Source organism: Microcaecilia unicolor, chromosome 7, assembly GCF_901765095.1.
Source record: "Microcaecilia unicolor chromosome 7, aMicUni1.1, whole genome shotgun sequence".
In the NCBI taxonomy this organism is placed as follows: domain Eukaryota; kingdom Metazoa; phylum Chordata; class Amphibia; order Gymnophiona; family Siphonopidae; genus Microcaecilia; species Microcaecilia unicolor.
In genome coordinates, this window is record NC_044037.1 from 217,657,640 (window position 1) to 217,679,200 (window position 21,561).

Genomic DNA, 21,561 nt, shown 5'->3' on the forward strand with positions numbered 1-21,561 from the left:
ATTTTCTGTTTTCTACCGTGTGGTGCTTACCTGGCGGTAATCGGCGGTTTACGCATGCTGGCCACTTAACATCCGGTTAGCACATGACAACCTACCGCTAAGTTAATGGGTGACGGTAGACGGTAAGGTCTCATGCCGAAAATGGACATGCACTAGTTTAATTTTGCTGCACGTCTATTTTCGGACATAAAACAAATTGGCCTGTGTGCATCCAAAACACAAGCCTACACTAGCGCAGGACACTTTTCGGTGTGTCTTAGTAAAAGGGCCCCCAAGTGACTGCCTGGAGGTAACAACCAGGCACAACATAGCCACAGTCTGCACAACCAGATCTGGTACATGGATTCGGGAACCTAGGATCTAGCTATTAGGCTTAACCGAGCTGCACAGCTCCTACCTGCACTTCTGGGAGCTAAGCCAGGCACCAGGAACACCAGCCTGAACAACCTATCATCTGCTGGAAGTAGAGAAATACTGGAGCGTTCCACTACGCACAGTCTTTTTTTTTTTTTTTTACCAGTGATGTCACTGGTAAACATCAGTTTCTCTACTTCCATCTATTGGTAGGCAGGGATAACAACCCCAAAATTTAGGATGGTACAGCCCAGATGCTAAGGAGTAATTACTTATCCTTTCAAATCATAACTAAGGGACTTTCCATGCAACTAATTAGTAGCAGGTTTTAAAACAATCTGGAGAAAGAATGTTTTTCACCATTAAGCTATGGAATTCATTGCCAGGGTATATGGTGAATTCATCTAGCTTAGGTAGCTCTAAAATGGGTTTGAACAAGTTCCTGGAAGAAAAGCTTATAATTAAATTTTTAAGACAGGTAGACTTGGGAAATCCACTACTTATCCCTGAGAGTGGACAGCAAGGAATGTATCTGTTTTGCAGGACCTGCCCAGTTCTTCCTCATGATCCAGACTAGCCACTTCTGATGAACATTTGGTCTGGCCCAGAATGGCACATCTTATGCTTTTACCTATGAAAAACAGCAAATTTTACTCCAGTCCTCAAAATAGCAATATATATCCTACTAAGAAAATGCCATACACGAGTGCTACAAATTCCTGTAAGGTAGACCTTCACCTCAGCTCAGACACATGCAACACAGTAACTGACCACTTATTACTGCAGAAATCCCAAGAAACCAGATTCTGTATTCAGTGCGAGACAAAAGAATTAAAAAGAAAAATTTATTTATTTATTTAGATTTTGCTCACACCTTTTTCAGTAGTAGCTCAAGGTGAGTTACATTCAGGTACTCTGGATATTAAATACATTTCTTTCTATGCTAAGCCAAGACCCCATGATCCATCTTGTAGGCAGTGGGGACTGTTGTACTGGGGCTAACAAGCTCCTGTTATTTTTGTGGAGAATGGGGAATGCTATGTTTCATAACACCCACTGCCACCAGCAATAAAATCCATGATGGGGCTGACAAAATAGAATCCCTGACAAGAAATGATGGGAGCTTGGTAGCTCTAACAAAAAAATTCCTACCCCACTTCTATTACTTTGTCTTCCACTTCCTTCCCTATCCTTTGCTAACCATCAGGATTAATTGAACCTCTCTCTTTTCCTCCTGTTCAGAGTGCCCTGTAGCTTCTTCCCATTCTTCCCTCTTGCTTCTCTCCACCTCTCTTTTTCTCCCCAACCATACCAGAGGTGGGGATAAAAGAGGATGAAGAGACCAGTAGTGAAGAGGTGAAGTAGAAATTTTGGTTGGGCCAGGAACCAGGTGATCCATTAAATGCTAGAAATAATCACAGGTAAAAAGGCAGCACTGTTTTCTTCTAGTTAGTCAACTTGTCATCTATCTAGAAACAATGCTAATAGCTGATTCATTCTTATTTAGCTCTCAAATGGCTGGAATTCAAGATACAGTAAGACAAATTCAGAAAAAAGTGGATCAACTAACCCGTCTGTGCCTTCCAGCCAAAGAGTATGATGCTAAGAATCAGGAACAAATTATTTCACTGGAAAATCGTCTCAAACAGGTATATTATCAGTGTATATGCTCTTTATTTCTTCATCTTTGGCACATATACTGCATGTAAAGGGCAATTCCATAAACTGGGTGAAAACATTTACTCGCCCATTGCACATATTTAGAACACTAGCGTATACAGATATACAGTGGGGGAAATAAGTATTTGATCCCTTGCTGATTTTGTAAGTTTGCCCACTGACAAAGACATGAGCAGCCCATAATTGAAGGGTAGGTTATTGGTAACAGTGAGAGATAGCACATCACAAATTAAATCCGGAAAATCACATTGTGGAAAGTATATGAATTTATTTGCATTCTGCAGAGGGAAATAAGTATTTGATCCCCCACCAACCAGTAAGAGATCTGGCCCCTACAGACCAGGTAGATGCTCCAAATCAACTCGTTACCTGCATGACAGACAGCTGTCGGCAATGGTCACCTGTATGAAAGACACCTGTCCACAGACTCAGTGAATCAGTCAGACTCTAACCTCTACAAAATGGCCAAGAGCAAGGAGCTGTCTAAGGATGTCAGGGACAAGATCATACACCTGCACAAGGCTGGAATGGGCTACAAAACCATCAGTAAGACGCTGGGCGAGAAGGAGACAACTGTTGGTGCCATAGTAAGAAAATGGAAGAAGTACAAAATGACTGTCAATCGACAAAGGTCTGGGGCTCCACGCAAAATCTCACCTCGTGGGGTATCCTTGATCATGAGGAAGGTTAGAAATCAGCCTACAACTACAAGGGGGGAACTTGTCAATGATCTCAAGGCAGCTGGGACCACTGTCACCACGAAAACCATTGGTAACACATTACAACATAACGGATTGCAATCCTGCAGTGCCCGCAAGGTCCCCCTGCTCCGGAAGGCACATGTGACGGCCCGTCTGAAGTTTGCCAGTGAACACCTGGATGATGCCGAGAGTGATTGGGAGAAGGTGCTGTGGTCAGATGAGACAAAAATTGAGCTCTTTGGCATGAACTCAACTCGCCGTGTTTGGAGGAAGAGAAATGCTGCCTATGACCCAAAGAACACCGTCCCCACTGTCAAGCATGGAGGTGGAAATGTTATGTTTTGGGGGTGTTTCTCTGCTAAGGGCACAGGACTACTTCACCGCATCAATGGGAGAATGGATGGGGCCATGTACCGTACAATTCTGAGTGACAACCTCCTTCCCTCCGCCAGGGCCTTAAAAATGGGTCGTGGCTGGGTCTTCCAGCACGACAATGACCCAAAACATACAGCCAAGGCAACAAAGGAGTGGCTCAGGAAGAAGCACATTAGGGTCATGGAGTGGCCTAGCCAGTCACCAGACCTTAATCCCATTGAAAACTTATGGAGGGAGCTGAAGCTGCGAGTTGCCAAGCGACAGCCCAGAACTCTTAATGATTTAGAGATGATCTGCAAAGAGGAGTGGACCAAAATTCCTCCTGACATGTGTGCAAACCTCATCATCAACTACAGAAGACGTCTGACCGCTGTGCTTGCCAACAAGGGTTTTGCCACCAAGTATTAGGTCTTGTTTGCCAGAGGGATTAAATACTTATTTCCCTCTGCAGAATGCAAATAAATTCATATACTTTCCACAATGTGATTTTCCGGATTTAATTTGTGATGTGCTATCTCTCACTGTTACCAATAACCTACCCTTCAATTATGGGCTGCTCATGTCTTTGTCAGTGGGCAAACTTACAAAATCAGCAAGGGATCAAATACTTATTTCCCCCACTGTAGGTGCGCAATTACCCGCATATACAGTATGCTAGTATGCCACCTAAACACTATTCTGTAAATATGCAACTATCTTACATAGCACATATTTGCAAGAGGGCATACATATGGGTGGAACATAGGCGGGGCTCCCATATTACATAAGTAACTTATAGAATACTGTAAGTTACACGCGCCCCTGACACATTTAGGTACCCATATTTATGCCACCTCTGTGACTGGTATAAGTGTAGGCACCGGGTTATATTAGTATTCTATAATAGAGCCTAAGTGCCTAGGTTCCATTACAGGATAGATTTCTACTGGGAGCCTCGTGGCACCTAAATTAAGGCCCCCGGTTATTGAGTTGCCCCCTTCAAAGTTCAATTTTATAACTGGGTGCATAGGTTAAGAGGCTAAGTAGGCACCAACTTAGACCCTATTTTATAAGAAAAATAATTGCCTATCAGGCTAATTTTCGAAAAAGAAGGAAGTCCATCTTTCGACATAAATTGGAACATGGATGTCCATCTCCCAAAGACGTCCAAATCGGTATAATTGAAACCCGATTTTGGACGTCTCTAGTGAAAGTCTGTCTCAAGGACGTCCAAATCTCAAGGGGATGTATCAGAGGCGGGGTGAAGGTGGGACTTGGGCATGCCTAAGACATGGACGTCTTTGACCCATAATCGAAAAAAGCAGGGACGTCCATGACTAACACTTGAATGTTTTCAGCCGGTCGTGTTTTTTTTTTACGAATAAGGCACAAAAATGTGCCTGAAATGACCAGATGACCACCGGAGGGAATCGGGGATGACCTCCCATTATTTCCCCAGTGGTCACTAACCCCCTCCCACCCTCAAAAAACATCATTCAAAATATTAAGTGCCAGCCTCAGATATCATACTCAGGTCCATGACAGCGCATGCAGGTCCCTGGAGCAGTTTTAGTTGGTGCAGTGCACTTCAGACAGGCGGACCCAGGCCCATACCCCCCCCCCTACCTGTTACATTTGTGGAGGAAACAGCGAGCCCTCCAAAACCCACCACAAACTCTCTGTACCCACATATAGGTGCCCCCTTCACCCGTAAGGGCTAAGGTAGTGGTGTACAGTTGTGGGTATTAGATTTTTGGGGGGGGATTGGGGGCTCAGCACACAAGGTAAGGGAGCTATGTTCCTGGGAGCATTTTATGAAGTCCACTGCAGTGCCCCCTTGGGTACCCGGTTGGTGTCCTGGCATGTCAGGGGGACCAGTGCACTACAAATGCTGGCTCCTCCCACGTCCAAATGGCTTGCATTTGGATGTTTTTGACTTGGACGTCTTTGGTTTCGAAAATCGCCGAAAGTCAAGGACGTCCAAATCCAAGGACATCCTTGGATTTGGACGTCTTTGATGGTAGTGGACGTCCATCTTTTTTTGAAAATACACTTTTCCCTGCCTCCGGATTTGGATGTTTTACAAAGACGCCCAAATCCAAACTTAGACGTTTCTTTTAAAAATGCCCCTCTAAGTGTCTTTATAAAATACCACGTAAGAGACATTAAACGTCATCTGCCATTTAGATGCCCAGTCTCATAAGGTCCTCTTGTAATTTTTCACAATCCTCTCATGGTGTAACGACTTTAAATAACTTTGTGTCATCAGCAAATTTAATTACCTCACTAGTTACTCCTATCTCTAGGTCATTTATAAATATGTTAAAAGGCTGCAGTCCCTGCACAGACCTCTGGGGAACCCCACTAACTACCCTTCTCCATGGAGCATACTGAGCATTTAACCCTACTCTCTGTTTTCTATCTTTTAACCAGTTTTTAATCCACAGTAGTACAGTACCTCCTATCCCATGACTCTCCAGTTTCCTCTGGAGCCTTTCATGAGGTACTTTGTCAAACACCTTCTGAAAATCCAGATACACAATATCAACTGGATCACCTTTACCCACATTTTTGTTCACCCCTTCAAAGAAATGTTAATAGATTGGTGAGGCAAGATTTCCCTTCACTAAATCGATGTTGGCTTTGCCTCATTAATCTATGCTTTTGAATATGCTCTGTAATTTTGTTCTTTATAATAGTCTCTACCATTTTGCCTGGAACCGATGTCAGACTCCCCAGTCTATAATTTCCCAGATCTCCTCTGGAACCTTTTTAAAAAATTGTCGTTACATTGATCACCCTACAATCTTCCAGTACCACGCTCTATTTTAAGGACAAATTTCATATTACTAACAATAGCTCTGCAAGTTCATTATTCAGTTCTATCAGTACTCTGGGATGAATACCATCCGGTCCAGGAGATTTGCTACTCTTCAATTTGTAGAACTGCCCCATTACATCTTCCAGGTTTACAAAGAATTCATTCAGTTTCTCCTACTTATCAGCTTCAAATATCATTTCTGGCACTGGTATCTCTCCCAAATCTTCCTCGGTGAAGACCGAAGTAAAGAATTCATTTAATCTCTCCGCTATGGCTTTGTCTTCCCTGATCACCCCTTTTACCCCTCGGTCATCTAGCGGTCCAAATGATTCTTTTGCCGGCTTCCTGCTTTTAATATACCTAAAAAAAATTTTTACTGTGTGTTTTTGCCTCCAACGCAATCTTAGCCTTCCTTATCAGCGCTTTTCATTTGACTTGACATTCCTTATGCTGTTTCTTATTAGTTTCAGTCGGTTCCTTCTTCCACTTTCTGAAGGATTTTCTTTTAGCTCTAATAGTGTCCTTTACTTCACTTTTTAACCATGCCAGCTGTCAATTGGTCTTCCGTCCTCCTTTTTTAATACGCGGAATATATTTGGCCTGGGCTTCCAGGATGGTGTTTTTGAACACCATCCACGCCTGATGTAAAATTTTGACCCTCACAGCCGCTCCTCTAAGTTTTTTTTTCACCGTTCTTCTCATTTTATCGTAGTCTCCTTTTTTTTAATTAAATGCTAACGTATTTGATTTCCTATGTATACTTGCTTCAAAGCTAATCTTTATAAAGGTGGTTAATAAATACCAATAAATAAATAAACAACATGATACCTACAATTGTGGGACCGTATTATATAAAGGAAAATAGTGTAGTATTTCCATTTAAAATGTAGGTGCCTAAATGGGTATTACCATTCCTAACATTTAGGCTCGATCACCACCACCAGCCACAGAGCTGATGTAAGTGTTAGCACCTAAGTTTAGGTCTTACCCATGTCCTGCCTATATTCCATCCTTGTGTACGCACTATGCAAGTTACACACATTCCCCTGGATTCTATATATCGCACCTAGCGTTCAGTGCCAAAATCCAAACATTGTCTATAACAATGCACCTAACTTAATTGGCTTAACAAACCAATCGGTGTTGTTTAATAGCACTTAAATAATAATGAGCACTAATTGGCAATAATTAGAATTTACATGCATAACTTGATAAGCGTATTCTGTAATGCTTAGCACCTAAATTGTAATATGTGGAGCCAAAAAGGGGTGTGGCTATGAGCAGGGAAATGGGCGTTTCGTGGGCATTCCAAAATTTACACACAGTTACAGAATATGCCCCTCTGTGCCTAAATCTATGCATCGGATACCGTGAAGTTAAGCTTATTCTATAAAATGTAAGCGTACTTTATAGAATACGCCTAGAAGTTAAGCCTATTCTATAAAATGCAGGCATCCTTTATAGACTACGCCTAGGTGTATTTTTCTACCACGTGGATTTTTCAGGCACTATATATAGAATTTTTAGATAATACTGACAAATACTATTGTTGTAGCTTTATTTATATATTATGGGATGGCACATATTTTAATCATTAAGGGGCCCTTTTACAAAGGCGCATAAGAGCCTACATACGTCCAGTGTGTGCCATATCAGCATTACCGGCCGGCTACCGCGTGCTCTGGGCAGTAATTCTGAATTTGGAACATGCTGAAAACACGCAGTAGAGGTGCTCACCTGGCAGTAAACAGCAGTGGATGCGTGCTGCATGCTTATTACCTGGGTATCACATGAGACCTTACCGCTAAGTCAATGGGTGGCACGTCCATTTGCCAGCCCCTTAAATAAAGGCCTTTTTTCCAGGATGTGGTAAAAAATGGCCCAGCGAGCACCCAAAAGACTGCACTCACACTGTCGCCATGGCTTAGTAGATGGGCCCCTAAAAAAATAAGAATTGTACATTAAGGATATCACAGAAAGCAAAATAATGATGTTTTTAAATCATTGTCCTAATTTATCCTGGTAATTACGATAAACATTCAAAGAAAACTACTGTAAGTTGAAGGCACTTTTGATATGTTTCTTCTTACATTAATGGCAAAGAAAGAGGAGCAAAATACCCTATGTAAAGAGTTCAATAAAATCCACAAGAGTAGGGCTGGTCCATTGAGAAATAGTTTAATAAAATGCAACAGGAGTGATATCAGTCTGAATGATGTAAAAGTCCACCAGAAATAAAAGTGGGAAAGGGAATGGGACTTGATATACTGCCTGTGGTTTTTACAACTACATTCAAAGTGGTTTACATAATATATGCAGGTACTTATTTGTATCTGGGGCAATTGAGGGTTGACTGACATGCCCAGGGTCACAAAGAGCTACAGTGGGAATTGAAGGGACCCCAGTTCTCCAGGATCAAGGTCTGCTACACTAACCACTAGGCTACAAGGAACCCCACAATATACAAAAAGAAATAAGTAGTGGTTAGATCAAATGCATATCCAAACAGCAGGTTTATAAAAAAAAAACACAAACTCATAAAATCCAAAGAGCCCCAACACAGATCCGTGTTTCAGCATAACTACCTGCTTCAGGGGTCGCTATATTTGTATTATTTTGTGTAGGGTCCAGTAACCAGCAAGCACCTCTGTATTGACAGCAATGAACAAGAAGAAGACAGATTGAGGCTCACATTCACAAGAAAATTGCATGATTTACCCTTGTATTTGCATGAATTTCTCTCTGGTGGATTTCTACAATGCATTTCGAATCTGCATTTGGATGGCTGGGTTCACATCAGACTCTGCAACTTAGATTAAATAATACACTTTTTGCTTATTTACAGCACAAACATTTACTAACTTTTGATCAGTCATAAATACATAAGTACATAAGTATTGACTCACTGGGACAGACCAAAGGTCCATAAAGCACAGGATCCTGTTTCCAACAGTGGCCAATCCAGGTCACAAATACCTGGCAAAATCCCCAAAAAGTACAAAACATTTTTTGCTGCTTATCCCAGAAATAAGCAGTGGATTTTCCCCAAGTCCTCAATTTTATTTCAAACTTCTTTCATTTATTTTGGCTGGAGAAAAGAAACCTCTATCTTCCCTTCATATTACAAATAACTCTCCTCATGCCCTGTGATTGTTGCTGGATCTATATTTACATCTAACCCTCCTACTGGACAACAAAGAAAAATCCTACAGCAGCCTGTATCAATTGGACCATCCAAGGATTTGGATATCAGAACCGGAAACTATAAAATTCATACCTGCAATCCGTGAGTTAAAGATTTATTTTAACTACTTATCTATTTCTAAAATCCTGAATCTGTTAGATTCCTTAAAACTAGAGTCAACCATTAACCCCTTCTGTATTAAGTTTCCAAAGAAATTCACATAGAAGTGCTAAGTACAGCCATTTGGTTCTCTATTGCTGGAAGCCTTTGACTTTGGACTCTCTTTGCTTGTGAAATAAGCTGGATTTACAACTGAAAAACCTCCAGAGATCTGCATCAATTGTAACAAAGGACACCAGGATCAGAAACTGCTAACTGAAACCACCACTACAACTTGTGAGTTAATGTTCATATCTATAACTTATACTATCTCTAAAGCTCTGTTATCGTGCTGAAGCTTTCTCAGCATTAAAACTTCCAAACAGTTCAAGGAGTGAAACACATCCATCTGATGCATGTCTTTAATGAACAGAAGTGCCTGTTAAATATTAGATACTGGACTTTAAAAACCAAATTACCAAGCATTTCTCCTGGCTACATTGCAAGATATGGTTAAGGTTAATGACACCTCTGTCTTTCAAATACCTGAATTACTTAGATCATCTCCTTCTCCCCTCTCCATTAACTGCAGTAATTCCAGGCCAGCATCTTGAATATAGAGTAACATAGTAGATGAGGGCAGATAAAGACTTGTATGGTCCACCTAGTCTGCCCAACAGATAAACTCATTATATGTGATACTTTATATGCATACCTGACCTTGATTTGTCCTTGCCATTTTGAGGGCACAGACCATAGAATTCTGCCCAGCACTAGCTTTGTTTCCTAATTACCAATGTTGCCACCCAATCTCCACTAAGCTTCTACATAAGTATATAAGTATTGCCATACTGGGACAGACCAATGGTCCATCAAGTCCAGAATCCTGCTTCCAACAGTGGCCAATCCAGGTCACAAATACCTAGCTAGATCCCAAAAAAGTACAAAACATTTTATGCTGCTTATCCCAGAAATAAGCAGTGGATTTTCCCCAAGTCCATTTTAATAATGGTCTATGGACTTTTCCTTTAGGAAGCCGTCCAAACCTTTTTTAAACCTTGCTAAGTGCCTTTTCCACATTCTCTGGCAACAAATCCCAGAGTTTAATTACACGTTAAGTGAAGAAATATTTTCTCCGATTTGTTTTAAATTTACTACTTTGTAGCTTCATTGCATGCCCCCTAGTCCTAGTATTTTTGGAAGGAATAAACAGACGCTTCACGTCTACCTGTCCACTCCACTCATTATTTTATAGACCTCTATTATATCTCCCCTCAGCTGTCTTTTCTTCAAGCTGAAGAGACCTAGCTGTTTTAGCCTTTCCTCACAGAGAAGTCATCCCATCCTGTTTTATCATTTTTGTCGCCCTTCTCTGCCTCTTTTCTAATTCCACTATATCTTTTTTGAGATGCAGTGACCAGAATTGAACACAATATTCGAGGTGCAGTCGTACCATGGAGCGATACAAAGGCATTATAATGCCCTCATTTTTGTTTTCCATTCCTTTCCTAATAATACCTAACATTCTATTTGCTTTCTTGGCCGCCACAGCACACTAAGCAGAAGGTTTCAACGTATCATCAACGACGACACCTAGATCCCTTTTTTTGGTCGGTGACTCCTAACATGGAACCTTGCCTTACATAGCTGTAATTTGGGTTCCTCTTTCCCACATGCATCACTTTGCACATACTCACATTAAACGTCATCTGCCATTTAGATGCCCAGTCTCCCAGTCTCGTAAGGTCCTCTTGTAAAATTCACAATCCTCTTGTGATTTAACAACTTTGAATAACTGTGTGCCATCAGCAAATTTAATTACCTCACTAGTTACTCCCATCTCTAGGTCATTTATAAATATGGATCCATTCCTTCTGAACAGGATTCCTTTGTGTTTATCCCACACATTTTTGAATTCTCTTACCATTTTCATCTCTACCACCTCCCGCGTGAGAGCATTCCAAGTAACTACCACGCTCTCCATGAAATAATACTTCCTGACATTTTACCTGAGTGAATAAGAGAACTATCTGGATTTGTAACCATGAGAGTCACACTGTGGCTTGGTGTTTGCCATAAACTCTCCCTTCAAAGCTGCACGAGTGTCTATAGAAGAATGGCAGCCTGTTAGAGAAACCCAAGGAATGCTTAAGGTCAGTTCTCTCCAAATACTTGACCTGCTCAGCTCTGTACTTATAACCATACTTCAAACAGCAAACAAAGGAAATCAACAACTCTATAACATGAGAGCTACACTGTGGCCTTTCACCCGATATAAACTCTCCCTACTGCTACACAACTGACTTTAGAAGAATGGCAGTTTAAATGAGGAACCCTACCTAATTACAGCAAGTCATAGTCTGCCACACCGGCACATCCACACCTCCCCACCTTATGAGTTCCTGACATACCATAACCTCTCCTTACCATCAGTAGCTTCTACCTTCAAGGAGAACTCAGTTATGAAATCTTTAACAGTGTACATTTAAAACTGATAAACAGTGCTAAACCCGACTGACTTAAACTAGCTCAAAAAGCTATCACCATGAAGTGGCTCACATGGATTTGCTTAGCACTCTTGAGAACATCAGGCAGCAACCCACCGGATAACTTGGTGCCTAATCCTATCCCTATAATTTATAATCAGTCTAGAAAACCCTGTACTAAGAAATACCTTAACTGTAATGTCAGATACCTGCTAGACAATGCCAAAATATCTAACATTTGAAGGCCTAAAAAACCTCACTACCTTTTGCAATTAACCAAACAACCCTCTCCCCTTAGGAACACAAGTCTCAACTTTCTCCTGTCCCAGCCATCTATATCAACGCTAGATCTATGGGGAACAAGACTCTCTTACTCAGTGATCTGCTAGAATCTTCAGATCTGGGCTTTCTGTTTATATCAGAAACATGGCTTACAGAAGTTGATAGTCCAATACTGCCCCACATCTATCCACCTGGTTATGGTATTCTTCATTCTCTAAGACAGAGTAAAAAAAGAGGCTGACTTGCTCTTATCTTTAAGAGTTTTGTCCATGTGTGTTTAGTTAGTTCTGAACTGGAATATATGCTATGCAAATTCTGTGATGATTCAAAATAGGTAAATCAAATCGCCCTACTCCTCATTTACCATCCTTTGGGAGTTTGGTCCAAGGCAGAACCACTACTTGTAGAGATTACTTCCTCTGCCATGTCACAATTCTCAAGGGTTATCTTCTTGGGAGACTTAAACATAAACTTGGAAAATGATGCAGATACCAATGTCCACAACTTCAAATTGTTCCTGAAAGACTGCGAACTAACTATATTCTCCGAGGGTGCAACTCATGAAAAAGGACATATGTTAGACTTCATGAAGTCCTATCCTAATAGCTTGATTAGTTCATTCAAATTGAAGTCAGTACAATGGTATGACCATTTCCAACTGGATTTCACCACTGATATCTGTATGTCAAGCTTAACCAGACACAATTCATCCAAAATCATCTCCACCAGTGGTAACATCAACGAGGCCACTTTCTGGTTGGAGCTAACAGATTCTCTCACTACCGCATCTCCTACACATGATTTGATCAAATCCTGCTTGGACACCAAGGTGAAAGCCATACTAAATTGCTCCATTTACCACTAAAAAGGTCAAGGCATCCAGGAATTTGCCATGGTTTACAGAGGAACTATCCATCCTAAAAAAGGAATATCAACGCCTTAAAAAGCAATGGAGAAAGAACAAAGATACTACTGATAAATCCAAATGGAAGTCAGCCTTCTGATGCTACAAAAAGAACGTAGCTGACTCAAAACGCCAATACTATAGCAGCCTAATAGGTCATGATGTTCTTGACAAAAAACTTTTCTCCTTAGTTAAAACACTAGCTTCCATTAATAAGGATGAACATTCACAGAAAACATGCCCCACCGCCTAAGACCTCGCTGATCATTTCGCCAATATGATCCTCCAAACTAGGCCCAAACTATCTAAGGCTACTCCAACAGAGGAAAATAGCCCAAACCATAGTTCAGCGTTAATCACTGGAGATCCTACAACCCAAGGTCTCAAAACTGACCAAAACTGGGAATCTTTTCAACCACTAATAACTAAGGATGTAAGATCGATACTGTTGAAATGCTCCTGAGCCAACTGCTCCCTGGATCAATGGCCAAAACACCTACTCAGATCCATCCCTATGGAAGCAGTAAACTGGTCACTCGATGATCTCAATGAGCTATTAAAAACTTGCTCTTTCCCTCCTGATATAGACAAAATTGTTCTCACTCCACTACTGAAGGGATCTGGGCTTCACATAACATCACCTGCAAACCACCATCAGTAGGAAGCATGCCCCTTTTTACTACAGCATTAGAAACCTAGCTTAGTAAACAACTCTCTTTTTATCTGGAAAAACTTTCTATTTTACACTGGTCACAATTTGGCTTCAGATTGTCACATAGTATGGAAACATTACTGTTAGTTCTAACCACATATGTCAAACAACACCTATGCAAAGGTGACCAAGTAATTCTCCAATTCAATATATTGGTGGCATTTGATGCGGTTGACCACACATTGCTACTTGAACGGCTGGATCAGATAGGAATAACAGGGACTGTGCTCAAATGATTCAGTGAATTCCTTTCAAATCAAAGCTATTCTGTCAAGCAAAACAACCAACTTTCCAACTTCTAGTCTACTAACTGCAGGGTTCCACAGGGATCTCCCCTCTCACAGATCCTGCTCAATCTCTTTTTGTCATCCTTTACCTCACTACACTTGGGAATTAATGAACTACTATTATCCTACGCGGATGACATCCTGCTTCTCTTACCAGTAACGGCATCTGTTGCAACCCAGCACTGAGTCACCTGAGCAGGTTAGGTGAGTGAAAGTCCTCACCCCAAGGGCTGAAGATAGCCAACGAACCCTGACGGATCTTCACCAAGACTAACCATCATTCCCCAGGGGTTGAGCCCCCAGGTGCGGACAGTTAGTTGGACTAAACTCCACCAGGAAGAAAGAAGTAAGTATCAGGAAGGTAGTTGGGACTGGGGCTAGGAGTGGACTTAGTTTGGCAGAAGCAGAAGTCAGGAAAATAGCTAGAACTGGAGATAGAAGCGGATTTGGTTTGGCAGGAACAGCTAGAACTGGAACCAGGAGCAGACTTAGCTTGGCAGAAGCAGAAGTCAGGAAGCTAGCTGGAACTGAAGCCAGAAGCGGACTTAGTTTGGCAGGAACAGCTGGAACTGGAACCAGGAGCAGACTTAGCTTGGCAGAAGTGGAAGTCAGGAAGGTAGCTGAAACTGAAGCCAGAAGTGGACTTAGTTTGGCAGAAACAGCTGGAACTGGAGCCAGAAGTGGACTTTGCTTGGCAGGAAAAGCTGGAACTGGAACCAGAAGCAGACTAGCCAAAACAGAGATCCAGGAGCTTCAGGAACACTCACAAGCAGGGAGAAAAACACTGCCAACAAAAGTGGTGCATTGCTGAAGCCCTGGGTGTTCTGAGACACCGGCAGTTAAAGGGGAACCCGGGGCATGGCGGATAGACGCTGGGACGCAAAAGACGGCAGGAAGAGACACGCCATCACCATGCCCGTGGACATGCTCATCACCTCCGAGCCTGCCCCGCAGGCACTAGACCCCACCGTCCCACCAACACTCAGACAAAGCACCTCCTGCCGAGCCAGCAGGTAAAGAATGCGACAGCATCAAACAAGATCCAACTCAGTCTGTAGCGAACGGTATGACTGCTGTTAGCACCTGGGCCCTGACCAATAAACTGAAACTGAATGTGCAAAAAACCAAGGTCCTATGGTTCCGAGATCCCATCATCAATATCTTTGTCCAGTGGTCAAAGATTTACAGTCAAATCTGAAACCAGAGTATTAGAGGTCTTGCTTGATTCTTCACTCACATTCTCTTCCCATATTAATCAGTTATGAAAAAATACACTATTCAAAATGAGACAGCTACGTCTAGTCAGATCGTTCTTCAATCAAAGTGCCTTCGCACTACTAGTCCAAATGTTAATCTTACCTCATTTGGATTACTGTAACGTTCTATTTCTTGGTCAGGGGCGTAGCCAGACAACAGACTTTGGGTGGGCCTGTGCAAGAATTGGGTGGGCACCAAGTGTTCTCTCCTCCCTTCCAAAAAACATTTATCTCAGCTGGTGGGAAAACGCTTCTTCCCACCTTGGCAGCAGGCATGCACTGAAAACTGAGCATGCGCAGGTGCCGGTGTTGTGGAGAGTAGCATATTCGTTACCATCAGGGGGAAATCTTCAGCTGGCAGAGCTTGGGATTCCCACCAGTTAGCACTAAACATGTGCTACTGTTGGGTGGGCCTGAGCCATAAATGGGTGGGCCCTGGCCCACCCGAGCCCACCTGTGGCTACGCCACTGCTTGGTATTAAGTGTCAATATCAGAAAAAACTGCAAATCATACAGAATACAACTGCTAGACTAATATACAGATTGAATAGATATACTAGTGTTTCAACTCATTTAAACAAACTGCACTGGCTTCCCATAGCAGAAAAACTCAGGTTCAAAACTGTTTGCTTAGTTTTTCAAATCTTACAGGGCTTCACTTCTGAAGTGCTGTCTAAGACAGTTTCGCTATATCTGGTCCAGTCTAACAGACTGAAACAACTAATGCTAGCATCACCATTTCAAAAGTAAATTTGACATCAGAAAATTTTCAGCTCTCTATTTCTCATACTTGGAGTCAAGATATGGAACTCTCTACCTATTCCCAACAGAACAGAAAACAGCTACCTCAACTTTAGGAAGAGGCTAAAAAACTTTCTCTTTCCAAAGACTGCTTTGTAATAATCCATCATGACTTTTACTTCCAAGTATCATCCATTATCCTTTTTTAGTCTCATTCATTACACCAATGGTCTCTAATGTTACTCATACCTCACACTAACACTATCTGCTTTTGTCTCACCTAGAATGTAAACCGCACTGAACCCTGGAAAGGGGATATTAGTGGTATACAAGAATTGAATTGAATGGAATACAGCATTCAGATTGATGTCACTCTTGTTGTATTTTATTAAACTATTTACTCAGGTTTGATTAGCCTCTTGTTCCTCATCTTTTGTGTAACTACGTGGACCAAATCTACTCCTGTTACATTAACACATTTATCTATATGTTTATTACCATAAAAGATATCTATGTGGATTCAGAAAATCAGCCCTGAGGTTGCCAAGAGCACGGATCCAGGTTCCTGTCTTGCAGAATCTGAAGGAGTTTTGAGACAGCACATAGAAATGGCAAATGAAGCAAAGGTAAAATGCTTTTTGAAGAATGAAAAGACACTGGGTAAATTTTTAGTAGGGCACCTAACTGAAAATCTAGATGATTTTCAAATTCAAGGTCCCTATTTACACACTGGTTGAATATTGGTCTTATTTTGCAGCTAAACGTAAAACAGGCACATTTAAAACATTTAAAGCAATAGAATAAAAAAAGGTATGTTGGTCTACCTACGCACATTTGGGTAGTGAATCTTTTGAAGACATTTTTTATTTTTCATGAAAGTCTGTACTTTTTTATTTCATTAATTTGATTGTGAATTACTGCTTTGTCTTATTAATTGATTGTAAATTGCTATTTGCTTTTACTGTTGACTGTAAAGCGAAGTTAACTCACCTATACCAAATATTCTCTGAGGCTAACAGTACAAGTATTCTCACATGTGGGTGACATCACCAATGGAGCCCCAGTGAGGATGCAGCCCAGTGTTCTATAACTTCCAAAAGACTTTGGTATGCATTCACAAGTGCCATCCCACCTGCCCAAGACAGCAGGACCTGCAGTTGGATTAAAAATACATTAAAATACAACTCTTAGGGGAGGTGGGAGAGTATATGAGAATACCTGCCCTTTGGTCCTCGGAGAACACCTGTTAGAGGTAAGTAACTTCACTTTCTCCAAGGTGCACACAGGACATAATATACACACAGGTGGGAATCCCTAGTTACCAGGCTGTCCAAAAAAAAAACAAACACACAAGATTCAACAGGAAATTGCAACGGCAAGACCAACCAGAACCAATAACACTAACAAATTGAAAAGGACTGTTGTGAAGGTGCAGCCTGGAACAGAAAAGAATGGGCCTAAGAGGGTGAAGTTGGATTCTAGACTCCAAATTCTGCAGACTGTTTGAACAAACTGTCTGTCACATCAGGTATTCTGCTCAAGGTAGTAATGAAATGTGAATGTGTGGACTGAAGACCACATTGCAGCTTTGCAAATCTATTCAATGAAATCTGACCTCAAGTGGAATATCATGTAGCCATGGTTCTGACAACACCCACATGTGTCCTCCTTGTCCTCGGAGAACATACTTTTCTTTCACTGCCACGTTGCAGTGTAACAGAATACTTTGCATAAAGATACTCAGAAACTGTACTGCAAACTCACCAGACCCTAACACCCTATTAAAAAAAAAATACTGTAAATATTACATTGGGTCCTAGAGCACCAATCCACCTGCTGTTGGGAAACGAGTGTACCCCCCACTTTGAGGTGGTCTAGGCAGCTACCTAGATTATTCTCAGGATAGGTGGACAACAGGAGTGCACACATTTATTTGTTGGGACCAAGGCGGGACCAGAATATACCTTGGAGGCTGAGCAAGCTCTGCATCAGACTTTCACACTTCACACAATAGAGACCATTCCGGTTCTTTTGCTGAAAACTAGAACCTTTACTCTCCTTCAATTGATGAGGGTACAGCTTCCAACATTTCAACACAGATGGCCAGCTATTTACAATAGCTTTCTCCTCTCCTCCAATAACGCAGAAAAATTAGAAACAGCTTCTCCTTATTCTCCTTTTTACACAAACCCACTCACTGGTGTGGTGAGGGCTTAGCTTGGCTTGTACAATTCACTTGTTGGTACAGTAAACAGATGTTAACTTTATCAAAAATCAATTAGTTAGTAATCACTTACAAGTTCCTTGATATAACATAGTAGATGATGGCAGAAAAAGACCTCCACGGTCCATCCAGTCTGCCCAACAAGATAACTCATATGTGCCACATTTTGTGTTTACCTTACCTTGATTTGTACCTGTCTTTTTCAGGGCACAGACCGTATAAGTCTGCCCAGCACTATCCTCGCCCCCCAACCACCAGCCCCGCCTCCCACCACCGGCTCTGGCACAGACCGTATAATTCTGCCCAGCACTATCCCCGCCTCCCACTACCGGCTCTTGTCACCCAATCTTGGCTAAGCTCCTGAGGATCCATTCCTTCTGAACAGGATTCCTTTATGTTTATCCCACGCATGCTTGAATTCCGTTACCGTTTTCATGAAGCTAAGTAATACATTTAAAACAAACCGGAGAAAATATTTCTTCACCCAACATGTAACTGAACTCAAATTCTTTGCCAGAGAATGTGGTAAAAGCAGTTAGCTTAGCAGGGTTTAGAAAAGGTTTGAATAATTTCCTAAAAGAAAAGTCCATAAAAATTTAAGATGGACTTGGGAAAATCCACTGCATATTTCTAGGACTCTGCACCATAAAATCTGTTTTACTGTTCTGGGGATCTTGCCAAACACCTTGTAACCTGGATTGACCACTGTTGGAAACTGGATACTAGGCTTGATGGGCCTTCAGCCTGTCCTAGTATGGCAACACTTATGTTCTTATGAAAACCTGAACGGCTGGGTTTTTCCTGAGGACTGGGTTGAAAACCTGTAAGTATTGCAGTACATTTGGTCAACAATTGTGACAACACAATATCCCTTTCAAGAGCATACTTTATAAGTGGCAGCAAACTTCAAGGCAACTATTGTCTTATGCTTAATGCATGACAATGAGTCACAGCAGGAATTCTTTTTTTTTTTTTTTTTTTTAACATACACTATAGCACTGTGGATCACTTTTTGTGGCTTTTCTATACTTTCTTCCAGTCAAAACAGAGGAAAAAAAGCTGCTTAGAAATTTTGTTTTTAAATATCTAAGTGATAGACACTGTGGCTCTACAGCAAGGCTGTTTCAGATGTTAAACAGATCCTTTCTCCTCCTGCCTGCTATGTTAGAAAATAGCATGCTGCCTGGATCCAAGATGGCCACCTAGGTCGGAAGCATTGAAGCAGGTTCCAAACTCACCATCCAGATCCACCCAGGCCCAGAGGCTGGGATTCACCCAGGACTTACCACATCGACCGGACAGGGTGTGACAGGCGTCCAGACCAAAACCAGAGATCCAGGATCAGACGCGGAGGCAGGAGTCCATCTGGTTGGGAGAACGGGTCACATACAAGGTGGTGAGAAAACAATACCTGGGCAGCACTGAGGTAGATTAGTCCCTGAGATGCCTGAATACACTCCAAACGAGCAGCAAACGCAAAAACAGGACCAGCCAACCTCCCCCCAGCATGACAGATGATAATTGAGGCAGCAGACCATCAAAGCATCACCTGGCTCCAACGAAGCAATGGACTATTGGTGCATCGCGCAACACTACAGAGACACACACCACTAACCAGATGGAGAGGAGGATGCCAAGAACGACACAGTCAACCCTACTAGCAACTGAGGAAACAGCCATCGAGACAACAGACCGCTGAGGAATTGTGTGGCTCAGGTAAGGCACACAGAGCCGGTGAGAGATCCCCAAAGAGAGCAGACCCGCGGCCCCTCAGAAGCACACTAGCCGACAGAAAAGTTGCACGGCTCCAGTGGGACATACTCTACTGATGAGGGATCCCTGGAGAGAGCAGACCCACAAATTTCAGAAGTGCTCCAGCCAGCAAACAGCTGGACACTGGTCCCCGGTGGCTGCATCACCAGAGCTGCTGAAGTCCAAAACCCAGGAAGCAAATAGAACCACCACACCCCACAGCAAAAAGGAAAAGGTAGAAGGAATAAGGAAGAGCCAACCAAAAGGAAGAAAAGAAAAACCAGGGAAGCACTGGGGAGAGAGAGAGAGAGACCCACCCACCAACTTCACTCAAACACATAACAATACCTCCAATCTCCATAACAACATGGACAAAAAAAATGCATATCAGAAGGACACTAATAAGCATACTCTCCCTAACACTGCTACCCGCCACTAAAAACCTTACACCAGATGACCACAACATAATCACAACACTATACAACCCAAATCACCATAACAAAAAACAATGAGCCCTGACAAGACAAACCCCAATCTCACAAACAAATAGATACGCCCAAACCACCTGAAAATAAGGCTAATACCAAAACACCCAACCATAAAAATTGACATCAAAAGAAACCAACCAATCCCGAAACTCCAACAACCGTCAATTGGTGACAATCCTCATAACGATAACAGAGGACAGCTATGTGCCAATACCAGTGGAATATATCAACTCCAGATCAGTGGTAAAAAACCCCCCAGAAAACAAAGATTTGATACTGGAAAAGACCTAGAACTGGTCTTCCTAAACAAAACCAGGATACATGACAAAGAAGACCCCATAATACTAGACCCAAGTCCTCCAGGATACAAAATACTAAACTGGACTAGAATTGGAAAAAAAGGAGGGGGCCACACTCATTTATAGATCCTTCTTCACAGTCAAACCCATTGAAGAATCCATCACACCACAACTAGAAATCACCTCGATTAAAATAGGCAACAAAACCCTACACAACCAAGTGACATGCACCTTATTCTACCGACCACCAGGTGACTGGAAAACATCTCAAACCAACTTCATGAACTTCATCTCTAACTCTAGTCTAACCAACACTAACACCATGGTAAAAGGAGACATCAGTCTACACCTGGAGAACCAGAATTCAGAAAACACCAAAGACTGCTTAGAATTCCTATACCTCTGGGACTTCCAAAGATCAGAAGTACCCAGAATACATACCAAAGGCCACACACTAGACTGATAGCGTACAGACTCTCGACAACCCAGGATTTTAAAATACAGAACCAGAAATAGACAGCAACTCCCTGGTCCAATCACTTCAGACTAAACATGACCCTCTACTGGAAGGAAAAAAAAACTAACCCAACAAAACCAAAAACTCTCCGCAGTCAAATTCTGGTCCATCATATACAATGACTGATGGTCACCTCCAACAGATTCCACAGAATTCATAATAGAAAGGGACAACAGATGTACCATAGTATTAGCCACAATCACCCCCATAGAATCTAAAACCGTACAAAAATGAAAAGTCGTCCCATGGTACAACAAAGACCTGAAACAACTAAAAGCCCAATGTAGAAAACATGAATGGATTTGGAAAAACCCCAAAAATAAATCCACCATTAGCAAATGGAAAGAAGCACAAAAAACATACAAAAACAAAATTAGATAAGCCAAGAGACACTACTAGAAAGAACAAGTAGGCCCAAAC

The 21,561-nt window shown here is 41.9% G+C and overlaps 1 protein-coding gene across 1 annotated transcript in view; it reads left to right on the plus strand.

Annotated features, from left to right (window-relative positions):
- The window catches only part of CCDC141 (coiled-coil domain containing 141), a 237,817-nt gene that overhangs the window by 105,143 nt on the left and 111,113 nt on the right, over positions 1–21,561 (plus strand). Inside the window, exons 10-11 of the mRNA XM_030210847.1 lie at positions 1,862–2,003; positions 16,368–16,487. Of these exons, the coding sequence (XP_030066707.1) occupies positions 1,862–2,003; positions 16,368–16,487 (262 nt within the window). The remainder of the gene's footprint in view (positions 1–1,861; positions 2,004–16,367; positions 16,488–21,561) is intronic.